This window comes from Cervus canadensis, chromosome X, assembly GCF_019320065.1.
Source record: "Cervus canadensis isolate Bull #8, Minnesota chromosome X, ASM1932006v1, whole genome shotgun sequence".
Taxonomy (NCBI): domain Eukaryota; kingdom Metazoa; phylum Chordata; class Mammalia; order Artiodactyla; family Cervidae; genus Cervus; species Cervus canadensis.
The window spans coordinates 28,881,688-28,909,045 of NC_057419.1; the positions used below are offsets into that span (position 1 = coordinate 28,881,688).

The window sequence follows — 27,358 nt, forward strand, 5'->3', positions numbered from 1 at the left end:
AATTATTGAAGTATGGTTGATTTACAATGTTGTAAAAAAAAAACTTACAGTTTTTTTCTGTACAGCAAAGTGGCTCAGTTATACATACACATATATTCTTTTTTATATTCTTTTCCATTATGGTTTGTCACAGGGTATTAAATTTAGTTACCTGTGCAACACAATAGGACCTTCTCATTTATCCATACTATATCTAACAGTTTGCCTCTGCTAATCTCAAACTCCCATTCCTTCCCTCCCCTACTCATTCCCCTTGGCAACTGCAAGTCTTCTTTATATCTGTGAGTCTGTTTTTGTAGATGTGTTGATTTGTATTGTATTTTAGTTTCCACATTTAAGTGATATCACATGGTTTTTGTCTTTTTCTTTCTGACTTCCATCGCTTAGTATGATGAACTCCGGGTCCATCCATGTTGCTGCAAATGGCATTTTTTTTTTTTTTTATGACATCGATGGCATTGTTTGTTTTTTTTTTCTAAATGTCATCTTTTTGATGGCTGCATAATATTCTATCATATATATGTACCACATCTTCTTTGTCCATTCGTCTGTCACCAGGCATTTAGGTTGTCTCCATGTCTTGGCTATTGCAGATGGTGCTGCTGTGAACATAGCGGTGTATGTATCTTTTTGAAATGCAGTTTTATCTGGGTGTATGCCTAGGAGTGGGATTGCTGGATGATACAGTGATTCTATTTTTACCTTTTGGAGGTAAAAATACTGTTCTCTATAGTGGCTGCACCAGTTTACATTCCCATCTATGTAAAATGGTTCCCTTTCCTCCACACCCTTTCCACCATTTCTTATTTACAGACTTTTTAATGATGGCCATTCTGACTGGTGTGAGGTAATACCTCACTGTAGTTTTGATTTGCATTTCTTTAATAATTAGATATGTTAAGCATCTTTTCATGTGGTTTTGGCCATCTGTATGTCTTCTTCAGAGAAATGTCTGTTTAGGTCTGCTCATTTTTTGATTGGGTTGTTTTTTGTTGTTGTTGAGTGAAACTGGCACCTTTAATCTTAGCTGAACTTGTCCAGCTGTGACGCTATGACCCTCCAAGGTTTATTAGTACGTATCCTGAGACATAAAGAATCAGTCCTCTGCCTGGAGATAAAGGACAAGTCCAAATGATTGTTTCATAGGTTCCTTTTCAGTAAAGTTGACTAAGGGAAACTCAGTTCTGATTTCTTACTTTCCTTCACAAAAAGGGAATTTGCATTGTTCTGTTCATATGGTGATATGTATAAAGCTTTCAAAATACATGTTTCAAGAGCCACCTTACTGAATTTTGCCTTATTTATGTGTCACCTGTACTATAATTTACTTAATTTTTCTTTAGATGTACTCTTTTTCAACTTTAATGTATTTTAAAAAGCAAATGTCAATCATTGACTGAAAGTAGCATCACTGCCTATAAGTAGAAGAAAATGATAAAGTTTATATAAAACTATGTAAACTTTATAGGAACTTCCCTGGTGGTCCAGTGGTTAAGAACCTGCTTTGCAGTATAGGGAATGCAGGTTCAATCCCTGGTCTGGGAACTAAGATCCCACATGCCAGGGAGCAATTAAACCCTCATGTCACAACTAGACCTGAGGCAGCCAAGATGAATAAATAAAATAAACATTTAAAAAAACTATATATACTTCATAGATAGGAAACTATTAGACTTTAAAAGTTTAATTTTTTGCCACCTTTTTTGTACATCAGTTGTACATAAAAACAATACTAAAGATAATTACTGGGCATTCAGTAATAGTCTGTCTTTCTCTTTTTAAAAGACTCAATATTGGCATGTAGTTTTCTAGGAGGCATCATGAGTTAGAAGAACATTTGAGTTTGGTTTGCACTCAAACTCTATCATATTATATATATCACATTTTCGTATCTTAAGTCGGTTGTATGATGCTGGGTAAGCTCCTCAGCTTTACTAAGCTTTCATTTGTCCCTCTATGAGAGAGGATAGTAAGTCCTTTCTCCCCTACCTACTTCACAGAATTGATGGAAAGATTAAGTGAAATACATATGCTTTGTAAATCCATGTGTACTTTTAAAAAATAGTTTGTTTATTCATTATGTTTATTATTTTTAGCTACACTGGGTCTTTGTTGCTGCATACAGCTTTTCTCTAGTTGTGGCGAGTGGGGGCTACTCTAGTTGTGGTGTGTGGGTTTCTCATTGCAGTGGCTTCTCTTGTTGCGGAGCACAGGCTCCAGAGCTCGTGAGCTTTAGTAGGTTTTGTGGTGCATGGGCTTGGTTATCCTGTGGCATGTGGAATCTTCCCAGAGCAGGGATTGAATCCATGTTCCCTGCATTGACAGGCAGACTCTTAACCACTGGGTCACCAGGGAAGTACCCCAAATGTACTTTTAAGGCGTTGTTAACAAGCTCCTTTTAAAGAGCCATAAGAAAAAATGAATAATCACCCTTTTATTGTTGCCTGAATCTGAAACAATATCAAGAAACCCCATAACATGCCCTGCAAAAATGTGAATTCACATGTAATGTAGTTGATGATTGCCTCCTATCTGGCCATATGGTATGTATATATTTAACTTTTTAACCAACTGCCAAACTGCTTTCCAATGCATTTGTGCCATTATACATTCCCATCAGCAGTGTATGAGAGTTCCATTTGCTCTATATCCTCTCCAACACTTGGTATGGTCAATAATTTTTGAAAGTTTTAGCCACTCTAATGAGTAGGAAGTAATATCTCAGGGTGACCTTAATTTGTGTTTCCCTAATGACTAATGGGGTTGAGGATCTTTTCATGCCCTTATTTGCTATCCTCTATTTTCTTTGGCAAAATGGCTGTTGAAATTTTTTTGCTCTTTTAAAAAAGTTGTTTATCTTAGTATTGAGTTTTGAGGGTTCTTTATATATTCCAGATACAAGTCTCAAATACATATTTTCCAAATATTTTCTCCCGAAGACCTGCCTTTTCATATTTGTAAATATGTCTTTTGAAGAATACAGATTTTAAATAAGGTTTAATATATAAATTTTTTTTTGTTTTATAGTGTATCCTTTTTGGTTCCTATTTAAGAAATTTTTTCCAAACTCAGTCACTAAGATTTTTTTCTTCTAGAAATTTTATTTATTTTTTAAAAATTGGAATATAAATGCTTTTCGATGTTGTATTAATTTCTGCTGTACAACAAAGTGAATCAGCTCTTGGCACACACATATCCCCGGTATACACATGCACCGCAGCACACCAGGCCTCCCTGCCCATCGCCAACTCCCGGAGTCCACCCAAACTCATGGCCATTGAGTCGGTGATGCCATCCAACCATCTCATCCTCTGTCGTCCCCTTCTCCTCCTGCCCTCAATCTTTCCCAGCATCAGGGTCTTTTCCAATGAGTCAGCTCTTCGCTTCAGGTGGCCAAAGTATTGGAGTTTCAGCTTCAGCATCAGTCCTTCCAATAAACATTCAGGACTGATCTCCTTTAGGAGGGACTGGTTGGATCTCCTTGCAGTCCAAGGGACTCTCAAGAGTCTTCTCCAACACCACAGTTCAAAAGCATCAATTCTTCGGCACTCAGCTTTCTTTATAGTCCAACTCTCACATCCATACATGACTACTGGAAAAACCATAGCCTTGACTAAACAGACCTTTGTTGGCAAAGTAATGTCTCTGCTTTTTAATATGCTATCTAGGTTGGTCATAACTTTTCTTCCAGGGAGCAAGCGTCTTTTAATTTCACGGCTGCAGTCACCATCTGCAGTAATTTTGGAGCCCCAAAACATAAAATCTCTCACTGTTTCCATTGTTTCCCCATCTCTTTGCCATGAAGTGATGGGACCAGATGCCTGATCTTAGTTTTCTGAATGTTGAATTTTAAGCGAGCTTTTTCACTCTTCTCTTTCACTTTCATCAAGAGGCTCTTTAGTTCTTCTTCACTTTCTGCCATAAGGGTGGTGTCATCTGCATATCTGAGGTTATTGATATTTCTCCTGGCAGTCTTGATTCCAACTTGTGCTTCATCCAGCCTGGCATTTCACATGATGTACTCTGCATATAAGTTAAATAAGCAGGATGACAATATACAGCCTTGACGTACTCCTTTTCCTATTTGGAACCAGTCTGTTGTTCCATGTCCAGTTCTAACTTATTGCTGATTCATGTCAATGTATGACAAAAACCACTACAATATAGTAAAGTAATTAGCCTCCAATTAAAATAAATAAATTAAAAAAAAAACTGTTGCTTCCTGACCTGCATACAGATTTCTCAAGAGGCAGGTCAGGTGGTCTCGTATTCCCATCTCTTGAGTAATTTTCCACAGCTTGTTGTGATCCACACAGTCAAAGGCTTTGGCGTAGTCAATAAAGCAGCAGTAAGTAGATGTTTTTCTGGAAATGTCTTGCTTTTTCGATAATCCAGTGGATGTTAATATATGATATTTATTTTTCTCTTTCTAACTTCACTCTGTATGACAGAGACTCTAGGTTTATCCACGTCAATACAAATGACCCAATTTTGTTCTTTTTTATCGCTGAATGATACTCCATTGTATATATGTACCACATCTTTATCCATTCACCTGTTGATGGACATCTAGGTTGCTTCCATGTCCTAGATATTGTAAATAGTGCTGCAGTGAACATTGGGGTACATGTATCTTTTTGGTTTTCTCAGGTCTTCTAGAAATTTTATGGTTTTAGCTTTGCATTTAGGTTTATGATCCATTTTGAGTTAATTTTTGTAAATGGTGTGAGATGTGTGTTAAGTACAGCCCTCTTTACTGTTCCCTCTACTTTAAGATGCTGAATAGCTTACAGAAATTTGGAATGTAAGATCCAGGTAGTTAAAATAATCAGATTTTACCCACAGTAGTGTACCGTGGTAATTATTTGTATCCATGATCTTCAAGAAAATATTCAGCATCATTTTGGTGTTACATGTAATTTGTCATATTTATTAATAAATTATTTGAAATATGGCAATTAATGAGTTGTATACAGATTTGCATTTTGCCAGAACATCACATTTATCTGATACCTTGCTGTGATCATTTAGGATAAACAGGAATTTGCCTTAAGTACTTTTCAAAAAGCATAATAATCTTTAGGGAGGAAATCTATCGTGCCATTGTATTCAGTTTCTATGATATTTAATGTATTACCACAGATCTAGTGGCTTAAAACAATGCATATTCATTATGTCATAATTTCCATGGGTGAGGAATCTGAGCCTGGCTTAGCTGAGTCCTCTATTCAGAGATTCACAAGGCTGCATTCAAAGTGTCACTCGGCTCATTTCTCATCTGAAGGCTTGACTCATGATAGACCTGTATTCGAGCTCACTCAAGTTGTTGGCAGAATTTATTTCCTTGTAACTCTAAGACCAAGGGTCTAGCTTCTTGCTGGTTGTCAGCCAGAGACCACCCTCAGCTCCTAGAAGCCACCTGCAATTCCTTGCCACATGGCCCTTCTAAGGTATGGCAGCTTGCTTCTTCAAAGCCACCAAGGGAGAAAGATTGAGTCTGCTAGCAAAATGGAGACTTACACACTGTAAAATAATTATGGGAGAGACATCTATCACCGATGTCATATTTTCCTGGTTAGAAGCAAGGCATAGGTCCTACTCCCATTTCGAAGGGAGGGGATTGCACAGAGGCAAGAAGGGCATGAGGTGGGAGTCACTGGGAGCTACTTTAAGGTCTTTCCACCATGGCTGTGGAGAGACTTTTTGATCATTGCCAGACCTGTAGCTTCACAGGTCGGTGGTTCTCAGCATAGACTCCTTGGAGAGTCCCTAGATGCCTAAAGGGATGTCCAGAAAAACCTCCAACCAAAGATTAAAGCAAATATATATGCAAATTAAGTTAAGCCACAGTCTATTAAAAATATTATGGAGAATTTCAAACATTCATGAAAGTAGAACAATATAATGAACCTTCATGTGTCTATCACCCATACTTAACAACCACCATCCTGTGGCCAGTCTTGCCTCATAAATTCTCCCCTCTTGAATTGTTTGCAACAAAATCCCAGGCTTCATATCATTTCATCCATAAATATTTCTGTATAATGTCTTAAAATTAAGAGCTCTGGTTTTTTAAGATATAACCACTATACCATTAGCTCACCTAAAAAATTAACAGTAATTCTTTAATATAATCAAATATCTAGTGTTCCAATTTCCAATTGTCTTTTCTTTTTTATTGGAGTCTAGTTACTTTACAATATTGTGTTAGTTTCTGCTGTATAGTAAAGTGAATCAGCTCTATGTATACATATATCCCTCCAGTTGTCTTATGTCATCATTTATTTATAGTTTGCTTGAAGCCAAATCCAAATTATGTCTGTACATTATAATATGTTGAGATATTTTTAATATATCTTTTAATCTCTAAGATCCCCTCTTCATCTCTCTCTCTCTTCTTTTTTTCTTAAAGTTTATTTGTTGAAGAGATCTGGGTTTTGGGGGTTTTTTTGGTCCTGCAGAATTTCTTAGTCTGGCAATTGCTGACACACTACAATTAAAAAAAGTGAGCTTATTGCAAAATCAACTCCATAAATACTCTTCAAAGATCTACTAAATAGCCTAATTATATCATCATTCTTCACTTCACTTTTCTTTCCTCCCTGCTTCCTGATTTTATTTATCTTGATCACCTCTGAATCAATAACAAAAAGTTCTGCAAAACTGCCATCTGCTTTCCCTTGGGGTTTATATCTTAAAACAAATTTTCCTCAATTGAAATCAAATTGAATAAGAGCTTTGAAACCAAGGATCCCTCATTAGACAGTTTGTTATTTCAAAGTATTTTCTATTTACTGTGCCTTATTTAGAATACAGTATAATCCTGTGAAGGCAATTCTGTTTGCTCAAAATGGTGTATAATTGGGAATAATTGCAATTCCTTATCTGAAATAAAGTCTCTCAAGTTTTTTTATTAGAAAAATTTAATTTATTAGAAGCATTGTACCATCTGAATGTATTAATGTAATGTTCCTTTCAATTTATGTTCTGAATTAATGAGGTTGTAGTATGTAAAAAAATAATCACAATTTTAAATCTAAGACTTAAGGATCATCCAACAGAAGTTTGCACGGATTTCTTTTTGAAAAAATGTATAACATCAATATAATGTGTCTTTAAAAAGTTAGTAGGAATCTTAGGCTCGTAAAGCCAACCAACCAGCAATCCTTTCCCCATCTGCCCCACCTCTGATTCTTGTTCTCTATAGATACCCAGCATTTGACAACCAACTTTCCAAATTGCAGTTGACATCTTTAATCCACTGTCATTGCCTTTGTTGTTTCCTCTGTCCTTGGGGGATTATCCCTTTTTAATTCTTTCTCTGTAATTCTTGTGGTGTTTGAGAGGGAGTGGAGATGAGAGTGTGTGTGTTCAGTTGGCCATATTTAGCTTGTGAAAGTGAAGTGAAAGTTGCTCAGTTGTGTCCAACTCTTTGCAACATAGTCCATGGAATTCTCCAGGCCAGAATACTGTAGTGGGTAGCCTTTCCCTTCTCCAGGGGATCTTCCCAACCCAGGGATCGAACCCAGGTCCCCCACATTGCAAGCGGATTCTTTACCAGCTGAGCCACAAGGGAAGCCCTTAGTTGGCTATATTTTCACTTTCTAGTGTTTTTGAGAGTCCAGAATGGTGTAAACGTTGGCGCCCAACCCCTCTACCTCCCGGTACCTCCCTCTTACTGGAAGTGCTGGGTCTTTGGGCTGGCTCAGCAAAAGTGTCATTCTGCACTTCTGAGCAGTCACCTGACTCCCAGGAAGCTGTGGTGAAGTGTGTCCCTCTTCCTGAAGACATGGCACTTCCCAGAGCACTATATTTCACACTGAGAGTCTCTGTCTGTCTTGACCGTTCTCCCTAGGGATGACTGTAGTATGGGTCACATTCCTCCATCCCTGAGCACCACACATGTAACTTTTGCTCCCTGACTCTCCTCTCTTTGGGGCATGTGCCCCCCCACTGCCCCACATCTTAGGATATCAAGAGTATCATATCAAGAATAGGATATCAAGGATATCAAGACCTTTGTGCGTGGTAAATGTGTAACAACTGGCCCTCCAGAGGGAATTAAGCTCTGACTTGAACACTTGCCAATCTCTGTGGTGTAAATACACCTATCAAGGCTGAATTTCACTCTGTGATGGTGACTTGGAGGAGGTGCACAGCAGCGTCTTTACCTTTGGGAATAGGACTTAGGGGTCTTTGTTTGGGACTACCAGACTCCAGGGTGAACTTGTTTGGCCTTTCATTGAGCTCCCCAGTCACTCCTACCTTGATATTCCTGCTGGCCTGACTCTGCCAACCCTTTGGTTATGCTTGGTCTGTCTAAATCTGCCAACTCAGCCACCTGAGACTCTACTCTGGGTCGAGACAATTCCCCAGTGCTCTGCAGTTTAAAATGTGTGTTCTGGGTCAATCTTAATTTTGTTATGTTTTTACTCTCCTTTGGTGTCCTGAAAAGAACTTCTTGGTAAAATTAATTTCATGCACTAATATGCAACTGATGGTATATAGACATTGTGTTTTCTCCAGGTAAACCTTCTTACAGTGCTGTACTGATGGAAGGATCAGGTGACTGGGATTCCTTATTCTGCAGTTCTGTTGATGATGTTTTCTTTCTTCCACAGTTGACAGGCCCGTGAGAGTATATGCCGATGGAATATTTGACCTCTTCCACTCAGGTCATGCAAGGGCACTTATGCAAGCGAAAACACTGTTTCCCAACAGCTACTTGTTGGTAGGAGGTAAGAAGTGCATTTTCTTTTTGTCTAGAAAACTCTTATATAATGTGCTTCCTGAAAAGAACCCCTTTAAGGCTTCTATCTTTAAAACCTCCCATTGTTAATGCTCCCAATTCAGCCTATATTGGGTTCCTTATTTACTACCTGAAATTTAACATGAGATTTTAAAAAAACCATAGGGGAAAAAAAAAAAAAAACCATAGGGGAAATTATATCATGAGATTATAAACAGTTGATTCCTAGAGAAAGAGAGACTAATAACACCACCAAGTGTAACTGCTTCGTGTTTTCCATTAATACCTTTCTTCTTATGTTTGAAGAATGTTCCAGTTCCTACTTCTGAAATTTCCTAGAGGGTTAGGAGAAAAGCAATATTATTCTGATTTCAAATCTTGGAGACTGGAGGAAACTCAGGATGATTAATGTTGAGCAAGGTCATTGTCTGTTTCTTTGGTGTGACCCATAGCACTTAGGACAGTGTTGTGCTAACGGTAGTGGCTTAAAACTGTCCTGATTAATTGAATTTATGCACCATGTGTTAAAGAAATGGAGTTTATATATGCAAGTAATCTTGGTTTACACTGAAGGAAGTGACTGAGTTCATAAGCTGTGGAGAGAGAAGGGTAATTAGACGTAGGTTGAAATTTTCTTCTTCCAAAAGGCCTACCGATTTCCGTTTGTATAAAAGGAAAAGTGGCTGTTCTGGGAGACCTGGGTCTCTTCTCTGTAGCTTCCAGAAGCAGCATTTCCTTTTACCATAATCATTTTTTGTGGCATTACATGAACTAGACACCACCAACCCTTACACCTCTCCTGTGAGGGAGCAAGGTGATAGTAAGAGACTACATATCTGTTTTTTTACAGTATTTTGTTGTCTTCCACAAGTTTAAAACTACTTTTTGAATATTTAGGAGGAATTGTTTGCAGATTTTGCTGAACATAGTGACCATATGGTTCCTGAATAGAATTCTTTCCAGAAGGAAGAGATGATAAGAGGCAGTGGTTACTGGACAGATCATTCAGAGGGAACCCAAGGTGGGCAGAGGACTCATCTCTGTTCATTTCCTTTATTTTGAGTGGAAAACCATTCCTTATGTGAGCACTGCCACCTGGAGTCTGGTCCTAAGCTGCTGTGTCCTGGGGAGACCTTTGCAGTGATTTGGCTTTGGTCATTTTGAAAAGTGAAAGTCACTCAGTCGTGTCCGTCTCTTTGCGACCCCATGGACTGTATAGTCCATGGAATTCTCCAGGCCAGAATACTGGAGTGGGTAGCCTTTCCCTCCTCCAGGTGATCTTCCCACCCCAGGGATCGAACCCAGGTCTCCCACATTGCAGGTGGATTCTTTACCAGCTGAGCCACCAGAGAAGCCCAAGAATACTGGAGTGGGTAGCCTATCCCTTCTCCAGCGGATCTTCCCAACCCAGGAATGGAACCGGGGTCTCCTGCATTGCAGGCATATTCTTTACCAACTGAGCTATGAGGGAAGCCCTTGGTCATTTTGGCAACCCAAATTTGGAAGTGGTTAGGTGTGGGTAACACTTCACAGGAACACTGCCCTGGCCCTGGATTAGCACATCAAAAATAAGTTCAAAGGAAATAGGAGACTTTCAGTGCATTCTTGTAAGCTGGAGAAAGCAGTAAATTAACAACAGCAGCTCTCTAGGTTACTCAGCAGCAGTGGTTTCACTGATTTGCTGAATGATTCCTTCACTTAACTATTTCTTGAGCTCCTACTGATAGCCAGGCATTCTTCTGTACACTGAGAATGCAGCCACCATCAGAGCAGACTGTGTCCTCAGAGAACTTAGAGTCTGAAAGGGAGGCAGACACTGACCAGTAACAATCTGGAGGAGAAGTACCATGAAGAAATGCTACATAGGGTTAAGGGGAAAAGTGACTGGTCGGGCAAGCAGGGATGTTTCAGGTGTGGAGGTCAGATGAAGACCCTCTGAAGGACTGACAATTGTGCAGAGACTTAAATGAAGTTAACGGCACACAGAAGCCAGGGCACAGAACCTTCCTTATGCAGTGATCTTCCCACCAGCCCAGATAAGAATTTTGGGACAAGTGGGGAAAATGTGGTGGCTACAACTAGGTGTGTTGTTTTATTGACTTGCTGTCTCTTAGGGAGGCTTTTCATAAAAGCACAGGTGATGTAGAACTGAGAGGAGAGAATATGGACAGGAGTTCAGAGCCAAGAATTAAAGCAGAAGGGAAGGAGAGCAGCTGCAGAAGGAGCCACACAGTCATTGCATAGCTCTCAAAAGCCAGAGCTGGTACTGCTCCCTGATGAAGAACCAGCTCTGGCTGCTCTGAGTTCTGTTTCAGAGGGTTGTTGCCTAAGCAGCATCAAGTAATGCAGTGACCAATGTCCTCTCTAGCAGATTTATTGGGTTGGCTAAAAAGTTCATTTGGGTTTTAAGAAAGGTAGATACCTTCTCAATGGCTATTACATGGATTCTCTGTGGAAGCCAAGGGAATGTTAAACTACTAAGACAACTGTGGAGACCATATCTTTTGGTAGATGATAGGGACTAGAGTATGGATGGGAAAGGAAACAATAAAACATGAAGCTGTAAAAATGTGTGTAGACTTCTGGCGACAGTGACAGGGTAAGAGTGAAAACCTCCAAGCAATGTAAACAATAATAAATAATTTCAATATGTTATTTTCTCCAATGATTTATTATTATCCTGTTTAAAATAACAGGAAATATCATGAAGTATTTTGCAACCAATCTCCTACTAAAATTCAGTGTAAGCTTGTATTTCATGTGTCTCCACTAATTTAATTGTGTTTGATGCCCAGTCTGTTAAACAGAATCTCCAACCTCCTGTGTGTAGGCAGGGTTCTTCAGGGGTGGTATTGGAGCTCAAATGCCGAGTGGCATGGCTGTGGCAAATACATTTTGGGGAATTGTGCATAAGAAGAAGAACAGTCTTCCCTCTATGTATATAATAGTTGCCTTCCTCTAAAACTCAGCATTTTTTTAAAACAAATTTTATTTATTTATTTATTTTCGGCTGCATTGGGTCTTAGTTGCATCTAGCAGGCTTCTCTCTAGTTGAGGCACACAGGCTCAGTAGTTGCGATTATGGGCTTAGTTGCCCTGCGGCACATGGGATGTTAGTTTCCCGGCCAGGGATCAAATTCATGCCCCTTGTGCTGACAGGTGGATTCTTAACCAGTGGACCGCCAGGAAAGTCCCTAAAATTCAGCATTTATCACAGCTGTCTAGAAATACTTTGCAATTATTGTAAAACAAAATTAGGGGCTAGATTCAAACAATTAAAAATAAGTGTACAGAGACATTCAGAAATCTTATAGGATACTGGAAAATTCTCATGTGGGGCTGCTCCACACTTAGGAAGATGTTTAGCATTGTTGGCACCGTGCCCACTAAATGCCAGTCGCTGACTCCAATTATAGTGACAACTAAAGATGCGTCCTCGGGGATGACGAAGCCTTTGTTGAAAACCATTGTCTTAGACTAAGAGTCTTCACTCTTCGTTCCCCACAATGCCAAAAAGAATTTTGAAAACTATATACCTTCTTTTGGTTTTTCCAGTAGTCATGTATGGATGTGAGAGTTGGACCATAAAGAAAGCCGAGCACTGAAGAATTGATGCTTTTAAATTGTGGTATTGGAGAAGACTCTTGAGAGTCCCTAGGACTGCAAGGAGATCCAACCAGTCCATCCTAAAGGAAGTCAGTCCTGAATATTCCTTGGAAGGATTGATGCTGAAGCTCCAATACTTTGGCCACCTGATGCAAAGAACTGACTCATTGGAAAAGACCCTGATGCTGGGCAAGATTGAAGGCAGGAGGAGAAGGGGACAAGAGAGGATGAGATGGCTGGATGGCATCACAGACTCCATGGACATGAGTTTGAGCAAACTCTGGGAGTTGGTGATGGACAGGGAAGCCTGGCATGCTGCAGTCCATGGGGTCTCAAAGAGTCAGACACGACTGAACAACTGAATTGAACTGATACGCCTTCTTAAAAATTTTTAAGTTGACATCTAAAATTTTCAATCCTAAGTTTAAATAGTTATAAAATGTGTAATTTCAGGAATATTGTAAATATTAACATTTTCAAAAATTAACAAACTTTAAGGAAAATTTTTTGTTCACAGCAAAATTGGCAGAAAGTAAAAAGATTTACACTCATACACAGTCTCCTCATTATCAACATCCTGCAGCAGTGTAGTACATTTTTTATAGTCCGTGAAGCTACATTGACACATTATTATCACCTAAAGTTCATAGTTTAATACATTAGAGTTGACTCTTGGCATTTTACATTCTCTTGTTGTTGTTCAGTTGCTAAGTGGTGTCCAACTCTTTTCAACCCCATGGACTGCAGCATGCCAGCCTTCTCTGTCTTCCACTGTCTCCTGGAGTGTGCTCAAATTCATGTCCTTTGAGCTGATGATGTTATCTAACCATCTCATCCTCTGCCACCTCCTTCTCCTGCTTTCAATCTTGCCCAGCATCAGGGCCTTTTCCAATGACTCAGCTGTTCACATTGGGTGGCCAAAGTATTGGAGCTTCAGCTTCAGCATCAGTCCTTCCAATGAATATTGAGGACTGATTTCCTTTAGAATTAACTGGTTGGATCTCCTTGCAGTCCAAGGGACTCTCAAGAGGGTCTTGGGACTCTCAAGGGACTCTTCAGCACCACAATTAAAAAGCATCAATTCTTCAGCGCTCAGCTTTCTTTACGGTCCAACTCTTATATCCGTATGACACCTGGAAACACCATAGCTTTGACTGTATGAACCTTTGTCGACAAAGTGATGTCTCTACTTTTTAATATGCTGTCTAGATTTGTCATAGCTTTCCTTCAAAGGAGCAAGTGTCTTTTAATTTCATGGCTGCAGTCATCATCCATGGTGATTTTGGAGCCCAAGAAAATAAAATGTCATTGCTTCCACTTTTTTTTTTATTTGCCATGAAATTATCTAACTTGATTCCGTGATTTTAGTTTTTGAATGCTGAGTTTCAAGCCAGTTTTTTCACTCTCCTCTTTCACCCTCATCAAGAGGCTCTTCAGTTCCTCCTCATTTCTGCCATTAGAGTGTTATCATCTGCATATCTGAGGTTGTTGATATTTCTCCGAGCAATCTTGATTTCAGCTTGTGATTCATTCATGCCAGCCCTGCATTTTGCATGATATACTCTGCCTAGAAGTTAATTAAGCAGGGTGACAATATACAGCCTTTTTGAACACCTTTCCCAATTTTGAACCAGTCAGTTGTTCCATGTAAGGTTCTGTTGCTTCTTGACCCAAATACAGGTTTCTCAGGAGACATGTAAGGTGGTCTAGTATTCCCATCTCTTTAAGAATTTTCCACAGTTTGTTATGATCCACACAGTCAAAGGCTGTAGCATAGTCAATGAAACAGAAGTAGATGTTTTTCTGGAACTTCCTTGCTTTCTCTGTGATCCAACCAGTGTTGGCATTTTGATCTCTGATTCCTCTGCCTATTCAAAATCCAGCTTGTACATCTGGAAGTTCTCGGTTCACATACTGCTGAAGCCTAGCTTGAAGCATTTCAACCAAAACCTTACTAGCATGGGAAATGAGCACAATTGTCCAGTAGTTTGAACATTCTTTGGCACTGTCCTTCATTGGGATTGAAATGAAAATTGACCTTTTTCAGTCCTGTGGCCACTGCTGAGTTTTTCAAATTTGCTGGCATACTGAATGCAGCACTTTAATAGTATCATCTTTTAGGATTAGAAATAGCTCAGCTGGAATTCCATCACCTCCACTAGCTTTGTTAATAGTAATGTTTTCTAAGGCCCACTTGTCTTCACACTCCAGAATGTCTGGCTCTAGGTGAGTGACCACACCATTGGGTTATCTGGTCATTAAGACTTTTTTGGTACAGTTCTTCTGTGTATTCTTTCCACCTCTTCTTAATCTCTTCTGCTTCTGGTAGGTCCTTACAGTTTCTTTCCTTTATCGTGCCCATCCTTGCATGTAATGTTCCCTTGATATCCCCAATTTCCTTGAAGAGATCTCTAGTCTTTGCCATTCTTTGTTTTTCTCTACTACTTTGCATTGTTCACTTAAGAAGGCCTTCTTACCTCTCCTTGGTATACTCTGGAACTCTGCATTCAGTTGGGTATATCTTTCCCTTTCTCCCTTGCTTTTCATTTCTCTTCTTTCTTCAGCTATTTGTAAAGCCTCCTCTGACAACCACTTTGCCTTCTTGCATTTCTTTTTCTTTGACATGATTAAGGTCACATCTTCCTGTACAATGTTATGAGCCTCTATAGTTCTTCAGGCACTCTGTCTACCAGATCTAATCTCTTGAATCCATGCATCACCTCCACTGTATAATCATAAGGGATTTGATTTAGGTCATATCAGAATGACCTAGTGGTTTTCCCTGCTTTCATCAACTAAAGTACAAGCTAGGAGTCATCAATCAGGGCAAAGTACTGGCTAGCAGTCAGCCAGTCAGAGCAAATACAGCCAGCCATTCAGGGAGTAGTAGAGGCTAGGAGTCAGCCATTCAGGGCAAAGTGCATGCTAGGAGTCAGCTAAAATCAGGGCAAAATACAGCCTGTTCATGTTTTTCATTGGCTAAGTCCTGTCTGACTTTTAGCAACCCCATGGCCTGCAGCAGGCCTGGCTTCCCTATCCTCCACTCTCTTCCAGAGTTGGTTCATATTTGTGTCCCTTGAGTGGGTGATACTATCTAACCATCTCATCTTCTGCTGCCCGGTTCTCCTTTTGCCTTCAGTCTTGCCCAGCATAAGGGCCTTTTCCAGTGAGTCGGCTCTTCGCATCAGGTGGCTAAAGTATTAGAGCTTCAGCATCAGTACTTCCAATGCATATTTAGGGTTGATTTCCTTTAGGATTGACTGGCTTGATCTCCTTGAAGTCCAAGGGACTCTCAAGGCTCTTCTCCAACTCCATAGTTCAAAAGCATCAGTTCTTTGGCACTTAACCTTCTTTATGGTCCAACACTCACTTCCATACATGACTCCTGGAAACACCATAGCTTTAACTGTACATACCTTTGTTTGCAAAGTGCTGTCTTTACTTTTTAATATGCTGTCTAGGGTTATCATAGCTTTCCTTCCAAGGAACAAGCATCTTTTGATTTCATGTCTGCAGTCACCACCCTCAGTGATTTTGGAGCCCAAGAAAACAAAATCTGTCACTGTTTCCACTTTTTTCCCTCCTGTTTGCCATGAAGTAATGGGACTGGATGCCATGATCTTAATTTTTTGAATATTGAGTTTCAAGCCAGGTTTTTCACTCTCCTCTTTCATCCCCATCAAGAGGCTCTTCAGTTCTTTTTCACTTTCTGCCATTAGAGTGGTATTGTCTGCTTATCTGAGGTTGTTGGTGTTTACATTCTTTGGGTTTGCATAAATATATTATGACATACATCCACCATGTGGATTTTACGTATATCCACTGTAAAAACAGTTGCAGTGCCTGTAAAATGGTGGGTACTCTGTCTATTCATCTATCTCCTACTCAACCCCTGGCAACCACTGATCTTTTCACTGTCTCCATCAGTTCAGTTCAGTCGCTCAGTCATGTCCGACTTTTTGCAACCCCATGGACTGCAGCACGCCAGGCTTCCCTGTCTATCACCAACTCCCAGAGTTTACCCAAACTCATGTCCATTGAGTCAGTGATGCTGTCCAACCATCTCATCCTCTGTCGTCCCCTACTCTTCCCACCTTCAATCTTTCCCAGCATCAGGGTCTTTTCCAGTGAGTCAGCTCTTCACATCAGAAGGCCAAAGTATTGGAGTTTCAGCTTCAGCATCAGTCCTTCCAATGAATATTCAGGACTGATTTCCTTTAGGATGGACTGGTTGGATCTCCTTGCAGTCCAAGGAACTCTCAAGAGTCTTCTCCAACACCACAGTTCAAAAGCATCAATTATTTGGCACTCAGCTTTCTTGATAGTCCATCTCTCACATCCACACATGACCACTGGAAAAACCATAGCTTTGACTAGAAAGACCTTTGTTTGCAAAGTAATGTCTCTGCTTTTTAATATGCTGTCTAGGTTGGTCATACCTTTCCTTCCAAGGAGCAAGCATCTTTTAATTTCATGGCTGCAGTCACCATCTGCAGTGATTTTGGAGCCTTTTCCAGAATGTCATATAACTGGAATCATAGAGTCTGTATCTTTTTCATATAGACTTTTTTCACTTAGTAATACGCACTTACATTCCTCCGTGGCATGTTGGCTCATTTCTTTTTAGCACTGGGTAATATTCCATTGTCTGGATGTACCACAGTTTGTTTATCCATTCACCTTCTGAAGGACATCTTGGCTGCATCCAAGTTTTGGCAATTATAAACAAAGCTGCTATAAACATCTACATGCAGGTTTTTGTATGAATGTAAGTTTTCTGTTCATTTTGGTAAATACCAAGTAGTGTGATTGCTAGATCATATGTTAAGTGTATGTTTAGCTTTGTTAGAAAGTGCCGAAGAGTCTTCCAAGGTAACTGTACAATTTCGCATTCGCATCAGCAATGAATGAGAATGCCTGTTACTCCAGTTCCTCACCAGGATTTGGTATCGTCAGTATTTTGTACTTTGGCCATTTTAATCTGTGCATAGTGATATCTCATTGTCATTTTATTTTGCAGTTTCCTGATGATATGTGATGTTGAACATCTTTTCATATGCTTGCTTAACACCTGCATATCTTCTTTGTCAAGGTGTCTATTCTGATCTTTTTTGCTATTTTTAATCCAGTTGTTCATTGTCTTATTGTTGAGTTTTAAGAGTTCTTTGTATAATTTCAATAATAGTCCTGTATCAGTTGTGTCTTTTTCAAATATTTTCTCCCAGTCTGTGGTTTGTCTTCTTATTCCATTGACATAGCTTTTTGCAGATCAGAAATATTTAATTTTAATGAAGTCCAGTTTATCAGTTGTCTTTGGTTTGTGTCTTGGGTGTTGTATGTAAGAAGTCACTGCCATACCTAGGGTCATCTGGGTTTTCTCATATGTTACCTTCTACAAGTTTTATACTTTTGTGTTCTACTTTTTGATTTATGATCCATTTTGATCCAGTTTTTGTGAACAGTATAAGTTCTGTATTTAGCTTCCTTTTTTTGCTTGTCTTACCGCACTAGCTAGGACTTCCAATACAATGTTGAAAAGCCATGGTGAGAGGGGACATCCTTGCCTTAGTCCTGATCTTAGTAGAAAAAATTTGATTTTCTCACCATTTAAGATTGATGTTAGCTATTGGGTTTTTGTAGATAGTCTTTATCAAGTTGAGGAAGTCCTGCTCTATTTTTAGTTTACTAAGAGATTTTTTTTGGTATCATGAATGGGTATTGGATTTTATCAAATGCTTTTTCTACATCTGTTGATATCATCATGTGATTTTTCTTTTGCCTGTTGATGTGATGAATTACATTAATTTATTTTTTGTATTTTTAAAATTGAAGTACAATATTATATGTTACAGGAGTGCAATATAGCAATTCATAATTTTTAAAGGTTATATTCCATTTATACTTATAAAATATTGGCTATATTCCCTGTATTGTAAATACATCCTCATAGCTTACTTATTTTATAAATAATAGGCTTTTAATTCCTGTCCCCTTTCTTGCCCCTCCCTCCTTCCTTCTCTCCACTGGTAACCACTGGTTTGTTTTCTATATCTGTGAGTCTGTTTGCCTTGGATAAATCCCACTTGGTTGTGGTATATGATTCCTTTTATGTCTTGTTGGATTTTAATTGTTAATATTTTGTTAAAGAGTTTTTTATCTATGTTAATGAGAGGTAGCAGTCTCTAGTTTTCCTCTCTTATAAGGTGTTTGGTTTTAGTATTAGGGTAGTGCTGATGTCACTGAATGGATTAGGAGGCCTCCCTTCTGTTTCTAACTTCTGGAAGAGATTTAGAGAACTGTTACTGTTTCTTCCTTTACTGTTTGGTAGAATTTACCAGTGAACCTATCTGGGCTTAGCGCTTTCTCTTTTGGAAGGTTGTTACATACTGATTAAATTTCTTTAATAGATAGAAGCCTATTCAGATTGTCTCTTTCTTCCAATGTGAATTTTGGCAGCTTGTGTCTTTTAAGGAATTGGTTACTTTCACCTATGTTATGTTTGTGGGCATAGAATTGCTCAAAATATCCCTTTGTTATCCTTTTAATGTCCATGAGATCTGTAATAATGTCCTCTTTTTCATTTCTGATACTGGTCATTTATATCTTTTTCTCTCTTTTTCTTTGTTAGCTTGGCTAGTGCATTATCAATTTTACTGATCTTTTCAAAGAACTAGCTTTTGTGTTCTTTCTCTATTCATTCCTGTTTTCAACTTCATTGATTTCTGCTGATTTTTATTATTTATTTTCTTTTGCTTACTTTGGGTTGAATTTGCTCTTCTTTTTTCTAGTTTCCTAAGATAGAAGCTTAGATTATTGATTTTCAGTCTTTCTTCTTTTCTGATATATATATAATCAATGTTATAAATCTCCTTCTTAAATGCTTTTCACTGCATCCCGCAAATTTTGGTAAGTTGTGTTTCCATTTTCAGTTAGTTCAAAGTAGTAGAAAATATTTCTTGATTTACTCTTTGACCCATGTGTTATTTAGAAGTATGGTGTTTAACCTCTAATTATTTTTGGATTTTCCACTATTTTTCTGTTGTTGATTCCTAGTTTAAATCCATTGTGATCTGAGACCACACATTGTATGATTTCTTTTCTTTTAAAATTGTTAACATGTGCTTCCCTGGTGGCTTAGAGGGTAAAGCGCCTGCCCTCAATATGGGAGACCTGAATTTGATTCCTGGGTCAGGAAGATCCCCTGGAGAAGCAAATGGCAACCCACTCCAGTACCCTTGCCTGAAAAATCCCATGAACGGAGGAGCCTGGTAGGCTATAGTCCATGGGGTCGCAAAGAGTCGGACACGACTGAGCGACTTCACTTTCAGTTTCAACTTGTGCTTAATGGCCCAGAATGTGGTCTATCTTGGTAAATGCTCCATGTGAGCTTGAGAAGGATGTGTATTCAGCTGTGGTTGAATTAAGTAGTCTGTAGATGTCAGTTATATTAAGTTGATTCATGGTTCTGTGGTTTGCATGCATACACATACACAATTAAATATATTGTTTATGTCATTATTTTGAATGTACTGTTATTTGTTAGATTAATAAGAAAATAAAAGGTTTTTTTGGTAGTTCCATTTTTTAAATTGAAGTATAGTTGTTATACAATATTATATAAGTTCCAGGTGTACAAAATAGTGAGTCACAGTTTTTAAAGATTACATACCATTTATAGTTATTATAAAATATTGGCTATATTCACCATGCTGTACAATATATCCTTGTAGATTTTTTCCCTATTTTTTAAAATTTAACTATTTAAAAAAAATTTACAATGTTGTGTTGGTTTCTGCCATACAGCAGCACAAATCAGCCATAATTATATTAAAACACACATCCTCTCCCTCTCTAGCCTTTCTCCCCTCCCTGCATCCCATCCCTCCAGGTCATCATAGAGTGCCAGACTGGGTTCCTTGTGCTACACAGCAACTTCTCAGTAGCTAGCCATCTTAGACCTAAGAATAAGAAAAATAAAAATAAAAATTTTTGTTTTATCTTCACTTATTCTTTAATGCCCTTCCTTTTTAAAATGTAGATCTGAACTGCTGACTTATATAATTTTCCTTCTTTCTGAAGAACTGTAAAAACATTTCTTGCAAGGTAGGTCTTTTGGGAAAAATTCCCTCAATTTTTGTTTGTCTGAGAAAGTCTTTTTAGCTCCTTCTCTCTTAAAAGATAATTTGGTATGCTACAGAATTATAGATTGGTGGGGGTTTTCTTTCAACACTATAAATATTTCACTTCACTCACAGCTTAAAAATTTTTTATTTTATATTGTAATACAGTTGATTAACAATGTTGTGTTAGTTTCAGGTGTACAGCAAAGTGATTGTTATACATGTATCTATTCTTCAAATTCTTTTCTCATTTAAGTTATTACAGAATATTGAGCAGAGCCCCCTGTGGTATACAGTAGGTCCTTATTTGTTATCTATTTTTAAATATAGCAGTGTGTACATGTCAATATGAAATTTCCAGTGTATCCCTCCCCACTTTTCTTCCCACCTGGTAACCCTAAGTTTATTCTCTAAGCCTGTGAGTATGTTTTGTGATAGCTCATTGCAGTTTTGATTTGCATTTCTCTAATAATTAGCAGTGTTGAACATCTTTTCATGTGTTTCTTGGCCATCTCTATGTCTTCTTTGGAGAAATGTCTATTTAGATCTACCCATTTTTTGATTGGGTTGTTTTCTTGCTATTCAGTTGCATGAGCTATTTGTAAATTTTGGTGTCTAATCCCTCGTTGGTCACATCATTTGCAAATATTTTATCCCATTCCACAGGTTGTCTTTTTGTTTATGGTTTCCTTTGCTATGCCAAAGCTTTTGAGTCTGATTAGTTCCCATTTGTTCATTTTTGTTTTTATTTCCATTACTCTAGGAGATGGATCAAAAAAGATCTCGCTGCAACTTACATCAGTGAGTGTTCTGCCTATGTTTTCCTTTAAGAGTTTTATAGTATCAAGCCTTACATTTAGGTCTTTAATCCATTCTGAATTTATTTTTGTGCATGGTTTTAGGGAGTGTTCTAACTTCATTCTTTTACATATAGCTGTCCAGTTTTCCCGGCACCATTTATTGAAGAGACTGTCCTTCTTCCACTGTATAGTCTTGCCTCTTTTGTGATAGACTAATTGACTATAGGTGTGTGGATTTATTTCTGGACTTTCTATCCTGTTCCATTTATATATATTCCTGTTTTGTTCCAGTACCATACTGTTTTGATTACTGTAGCTTTGAGGTACAGTCTGAAGTCAGGGAGCCTGATTGCTCCAGCTTTGTTTTTCTTTTTCAAGATTGCTTTGGCTGTTTGGGGTCTTTTGTGTCTCTATACAAGTTTTAAGATTTTGTTGTTCTAATTCTATAAAAAATGCTGTTGGTAATTTGATATAGATTGCATTGAATCTGTAGATTGCCTTGGGTAGTATAGCTATTTTGACAATATTGATTCTTCCAATTCAAGAATATGGTGTATCTTTCCATCTTTTTGTGTAATCTTCAATTGCTTTCATCAGCATCTTACAGTTTTCAGAATACTAGTCTTTTGTCTCCTTAAGTAGGTTTATGCCTACATATTTTATTCTTTTGTTGTGATGGTAAATGGGATTATTTCTTTAATCTCTCTGATCTTTTGTTGTCAGTGTATAGAAATGCAAGGGATTTCTGTGTATTTATTGTATATCCTGCAACTTTACTTAATTCATTTAGGAACTCTAGCAGTTTTCAGGTAACATCTTCAGGATTTTCTATGTAGAGCATCATGTCATCTGCAAACAGTGACAGTTTTACACCTACGTTTCCAATTTGAATTCCTTTTATTTGTTTTTCCTCTCAGATTGCCATAACTAGGACTTCCAAAACTATGTTGACTGAAAGTGGTGAGAGTGAACGTCTTTATCTTGTTCTTGATCTTAGAGGAAGTACTTTCAACTTTTTACCATTGAGTATGATATTAGTTGTGAGTTTGTCATATATGGCCTTTATTATGTTGAGGTATGTTCCCTCTATGCTCACTTTCTAGAGGTTTTTTTTTTTCTATCAGAAATGACTGTCGAATTTTGTCAAAAGCTTATTCTACATCTTTTAAGATGATCATGTGGTTTTTATTCATCAATTCATTGATGTGGTGTTTCACATAGATAGGTTGCAGATGCTGAAAAATCCTTGTATCTTTGGTTCAAATCCCACTTGGATTAATGTATTTTTGAATTTGGATTGCTAGTATTTTGAAGATTTTTGCATCTATATTCATTAGTGATATTGGCATGTAGTTTATTTTTTTTGGGTTTCTTTGTCTGGTTTTGGTATCAGGGTGATGGCTGCCTCATAGAATGGGTTTGGGAGTATTCCTTCCTTTGCAGTTTTTTTGGAAGAGTTTGAGAAAGATAGATGTTAACTCTTCTCTTAAATGATAGAACTTACCTGTGAAGCTATGAGGTCCTGGACTTTTGTTTGTTGGAAGTTTCTAAATCACAGTTTCAACTTCAGTACTTGTGATCAGTCTGTTCATATTTTCTGTTTCTTTCTGGTTCAGTCTTTGAAGATTGTACCTTTCTAAGAAAGTGTTCGTTTCTTTGAAGTTGTCTATTTTATTGGCATATAGTTGATTTTAGTAGCCTCTTCTGATCCTTTGCATTCTGTGGTGTCCATTGAAACTTCTCCTTTTTCATTTCTAATTTTATTGATTTGAGCCCTCTCCCTTTTTTTCCTGTTGAGTCTGGCTAAAGATTTTTAAAGCTTATCTTTTCAAGTAACCAGCTTTTAGTTTCATTGATCTTTTCTATTGTTTTCTTCTTTTCTATTTCATTTATTTCTGCTCAGATCTTTATGATTTTTTTCCTTCTGCTAACTTTGAGTTTTGTTTTTTCTTCTTTCTCTAGTTGCTTTAGGTGTAAGGTTAGATTATTTATTTGTGCTTTTCTTGTTTCCTGAAGTAGGATTGTATTGTGATAAACTTCCCTCCTAGAACTGCTTTTACTGCATCAAATAGGTTTTGGATCATTGTATTTTTTTTTCATTTGGCTCTAAGTATTTTTTTTATTTCCTCTTTATTTCTTCAGTGATCTATTGATTGTTTAGTAGCACATTGTTAGGCTACACATTTGTGTTTTTTAATTTTTTTATTGTAGTTGATTTCTAATTTCATAGTGTTGTCATTGGAAAAGTTGCTTGATATCATTTCGATTTTCCTAATTTTACTGAGGCTCACTTTATGATCCCAGCATGTGATCAGTCCTGGAGAATGTTCCACGTGCACTTGAAAAGGATGTATATTCTGCTGCTTTTCAGTGGAATGCTCTATAAATATCAATTAACTCTACCTGTTCTAACATCATCCGTTCTGGATGATCTGTCCATTGATCAAAGTGAGGTATTAAAGTCTCCCACAATTATGGTGTTACTGTCAATTTTTCTCTTTATAATTGTTAGTATTTGCCTTATATATTGAAGTACTCCTATGTTGAGTGCCTATATATTTACAATTTTTATATCTTCTTTTTGTATCAATCCTTTGATGAATATCTAGTGTCTTTCTTTGTCTTGTAACAGTCTTTAGTTTATTTTGTTTGATATGAGTATTGCTACTCCAGCTTTATTTTTATTTCCATTTTCATGGATTACCTTTTTCTCATCCCCTCACTTTCAGTCAGTATATGTCCCTTGATCTGAAGTGGATCTGTTATAGACGGATATATAAGTCTTGGTTTTTTATCCATTCAGCCAGTCTTTCTTTTGGTTGAAGCATTTAATCCATTTACATTAAGATACTGGCCTTCCCAAGTGGTGGTGGTGGTTTAGTCGCTAAGTTGTGTCTGACTCTTGTGACCCCATGGACTATAGCCTGCCAGGCTCCTTGGTCCATGGGATTCTCCAGGAAATAATACTGGAGTGGGTTGCCATTTCCTTCTTCAGGGGATCTTCATGACCCAGGAATCAAACCTGGGTCTCCTGCATTGCAAACAGATACTTTACCTAATGAGCTACGAGGGAATCCCAAGTGGCACTAGTGGTAACAAACCTGCCTGCCAATGCAGGAGACCTAAGAGATGTAGGTTCTGTCCTTGGGTTGGGAAGATCCCCTGGAGGAGGGCATGGCAACCCACTCCAGTATTCTTGCCTGGAGAATCCCCATGAACAGAGGAGCCTGGTGGGCTACAGTCCATAGGGTCACAGAGTTGGACACAACTGAAGCAACTTAGCATGCACCCACGTGCATGTTCTTACTGCCATTTTGTTAATTACCTTGGATTTGTTTTTGTAGGTCTTTTTTCTTCCCTTCCTCTTTTGTTCCCTTCCCTTGTGATTTGATGACTAACTTTAGTGCTGTGTTTGGATTCCTTTTTCTTCTTTTTGTATGTATCTATTGTTGATTTTCAGCTTGCAGTTGCCATGAGGTTTTGATATAGCAGCCTATGTATAAACAAATTATTTTAAGTTGCTGGTCTTTTAATTTCAAATGCATTTCCAATATCCTGCATTTGTGCTCTCCTAGTCTCACAACTGGGGCTTCCCTGGTGGCTCAGACTAAAGAATCTGCCTGCAATGAAGGAGACCTGAGTTCAGTTCCTGGAGAAGGGAATGACTACCCACTCCAGTATTCTTGCCTGGAGAATTCCACAGACAGAGGAGCCTGGTGGGCTATAGTCCACGGGATCACAAAGAGTTGGACACCACTGAGTGACTAACATTTTCACTTTTCACTTCTCACATTTGCTGCATTTTTTAAAAAAAATGTATTTATTTATGGCTATGCTGGGTCTTCATTGCTGTGCATGAACTTTCTCTAGTTGCAGCAAATGGTGGCAACTCTCTAGTTGTGTACAGGCTTCTCATTGCTGTGGCTTCTCTTGTTGCAGAGCATGGGCTCTAGGTCATGTGCTCAGTAACTGTGGCCCATGGGTTTACTTGCCCCATGGTAAAGTGGAATCTTCTTGGTTCAGGGATCAAACCCATGTCCCCTTTACTGGCAGGAGGATTCCTAACCACTGGACCACCAGGGAAATCCCACAATTGCTGGTTTTGATAGCATATTTGTGTGAGTGTGATTTGCTTTCTTTAATGTATATTTACCTTTACTGGTGAGCTTTTCCATTTGTAATTTTCTTGTTTCTAGTTGTGACCTTGTCTTTTCTGCTTAGAGAAGTTCCTTTCATGTTTGTTTATTTCCCTTTTTATTTACTTTTGGCTGTGCTGGGTCTTCATTGCCGTGTGGGCTTTTCTCTAGTTGCAGCAAGTGGGGGCTACTCTCTAGTTGTATTGCATGGGTTTCTCATTGTGGTGGCTTCTCTTGTTGGGGAGCATGGACTGTAGGGCATGCAACTGTAGAGCCAGTAGTTGCTGCATGTGGGCTCAGGAGTTGTGGCTCCTGGGCTCTATAGAGCACAGGCTCAGTAGTTGTGACACATGGGCTTAGTTGTTCCACGGCATGTGGGATCTTCCCAGATCAGGGCTTGAACCCATGTCTCCTGCACTGGCAGGTGCATTCTTTACCCCTGAGCCACCAGGGAAGCCTATCCTTAAGCTTTTCTTTCCTTTTTTTTTTTTTTTTGCAAAGCTGGTCTTATGGTGCTGAATTCTCTTAGCTTTTGCTTGTCTGTAAAGCTTTTTGACTTATTTTTGGCTACACTGGATCTTCGTTGCTTCATGGGGGCTTTCTCTAGTTGTAGAGAGCGGGGCTACTCTCTGGTTGTGGTGCATGAGCTTCCCCTTGCAGTGGCTTCTCTGGTTTCAGAGCATGGACTAGGGAGTGCAGGCTTCAGTAGTTGTGGCACATGGGTTTAGTTGCCCTGCAGCATGTGGAAGCTTCCTGGATCAGTGATCAAACCCATGTCCTCTGCACTGGCAGACAGATTCTTAACCACTGGACCACCAGGAAAGTCCATCTGTAAAGCTTTTTGTTTCTATGTCAAATCTGAATGAGAGCCTTATCACGTATTCTTTTTTCTTTTTTTTCTTCTTCTTCCTTTTTTTTTCTTTTTTTTTTTTTTTCACATAGAATGTTCTTGATGATAGATTCTTCTTCCCTTTCATCACTTTCAGTATATTGGCCCACTCCCTTCTGGCCTGCAGAGTTTCTGCTGAGGAATCAGCTGATAACCTTATGGGAGTTCTCCTTTATGTTATTTGCTGCTTTTCCCCACTTCACTCACTTCTTGCTTGCATCATTTTGGTGGAGATGTCCAATGTAACTTTTACCTTTGCTCCTCTATAGGTAAGATGTTTTGTTTTTGTTCTTTTGGCCGTGTGCCATGTGGAATTGTAATTTCCTGACCAGGGACTGAACAACTGACATGATACTGTAGATGAATATTTTTGTGGATGAATATATTACTGCTTGAACGAGACAGGGTTTAACATTGATTTTATTCCTCTTTTTTGTTACAGATGTAAGTGCTACAGTATTTTGTTCATAGAAATATTTATGGAAATGGAAGTTTAATATAGTAATGCCACTCAATCTTTGAATGCTTATTTGCCCGATATCACAAAAATAATTTACTACTGTCATCAAAATAATTTTAACCGCCTGTCAAGTGATAATTTGTTAAAATATTTAAAATTTGTTGTTAGGCAGTGGATTATAAATGATGTGACCTACAAAAAGATTTGTTTCCAGTTACTAGAATAATTTGCTTTGTCCCTTTCTAGGAAGTATAACACAAAGGCTATATCAAGACTAATCAATGACTCTTAATTATAACGCTTATTCTTTTACTTGAAAGCAGCCTATTCAACCAGAATTACTTAGGCAGGGTTGGGGAAATAGAAATATTGGTAATTTCATTACACCAGTGTCAATACAATACATAATGTATTTATCACTTGCTTAAAACTTAAAAAACACACCTTGGGGCTGCAGTTTTAGCAAATTTAGCAACTTTGCAGAAAACATCATCTAACCTAATTGGCAAAACCAATCCTCATTGTTATACCTACTAAAATCCTAGAAATGCAGAAAAAGTCTTTTCAGTTCAAATATAGTAATATATTTCAAGAAGCC

At 38.3% G+C, this 27,358-nt stretch overlaps 1 protein-coding gene across 1 annotated transcript in view; it reads left to right on the forward strand.

Moving 5' to 3' along the window:
• Positions 1-27,358, forward strand: part of LOC122435493 (choline-phosphate cytidylyltransferase B-like) — an 80,016-nt gene that overhangs the window by 5,312 nt on the left and 47,346 nt on the right. Inside the window, exon 3 of the mRNA XM_043459704.1 lies at positions 8,622-8,738. Within this exon, the coding sequence (XP_043315639.1) occupies positions 8,622-8,738 (117 nt within the window). The remainder of the gene's footprint in view (positions 1-8,621; positions 8,739-27,358) is intronic.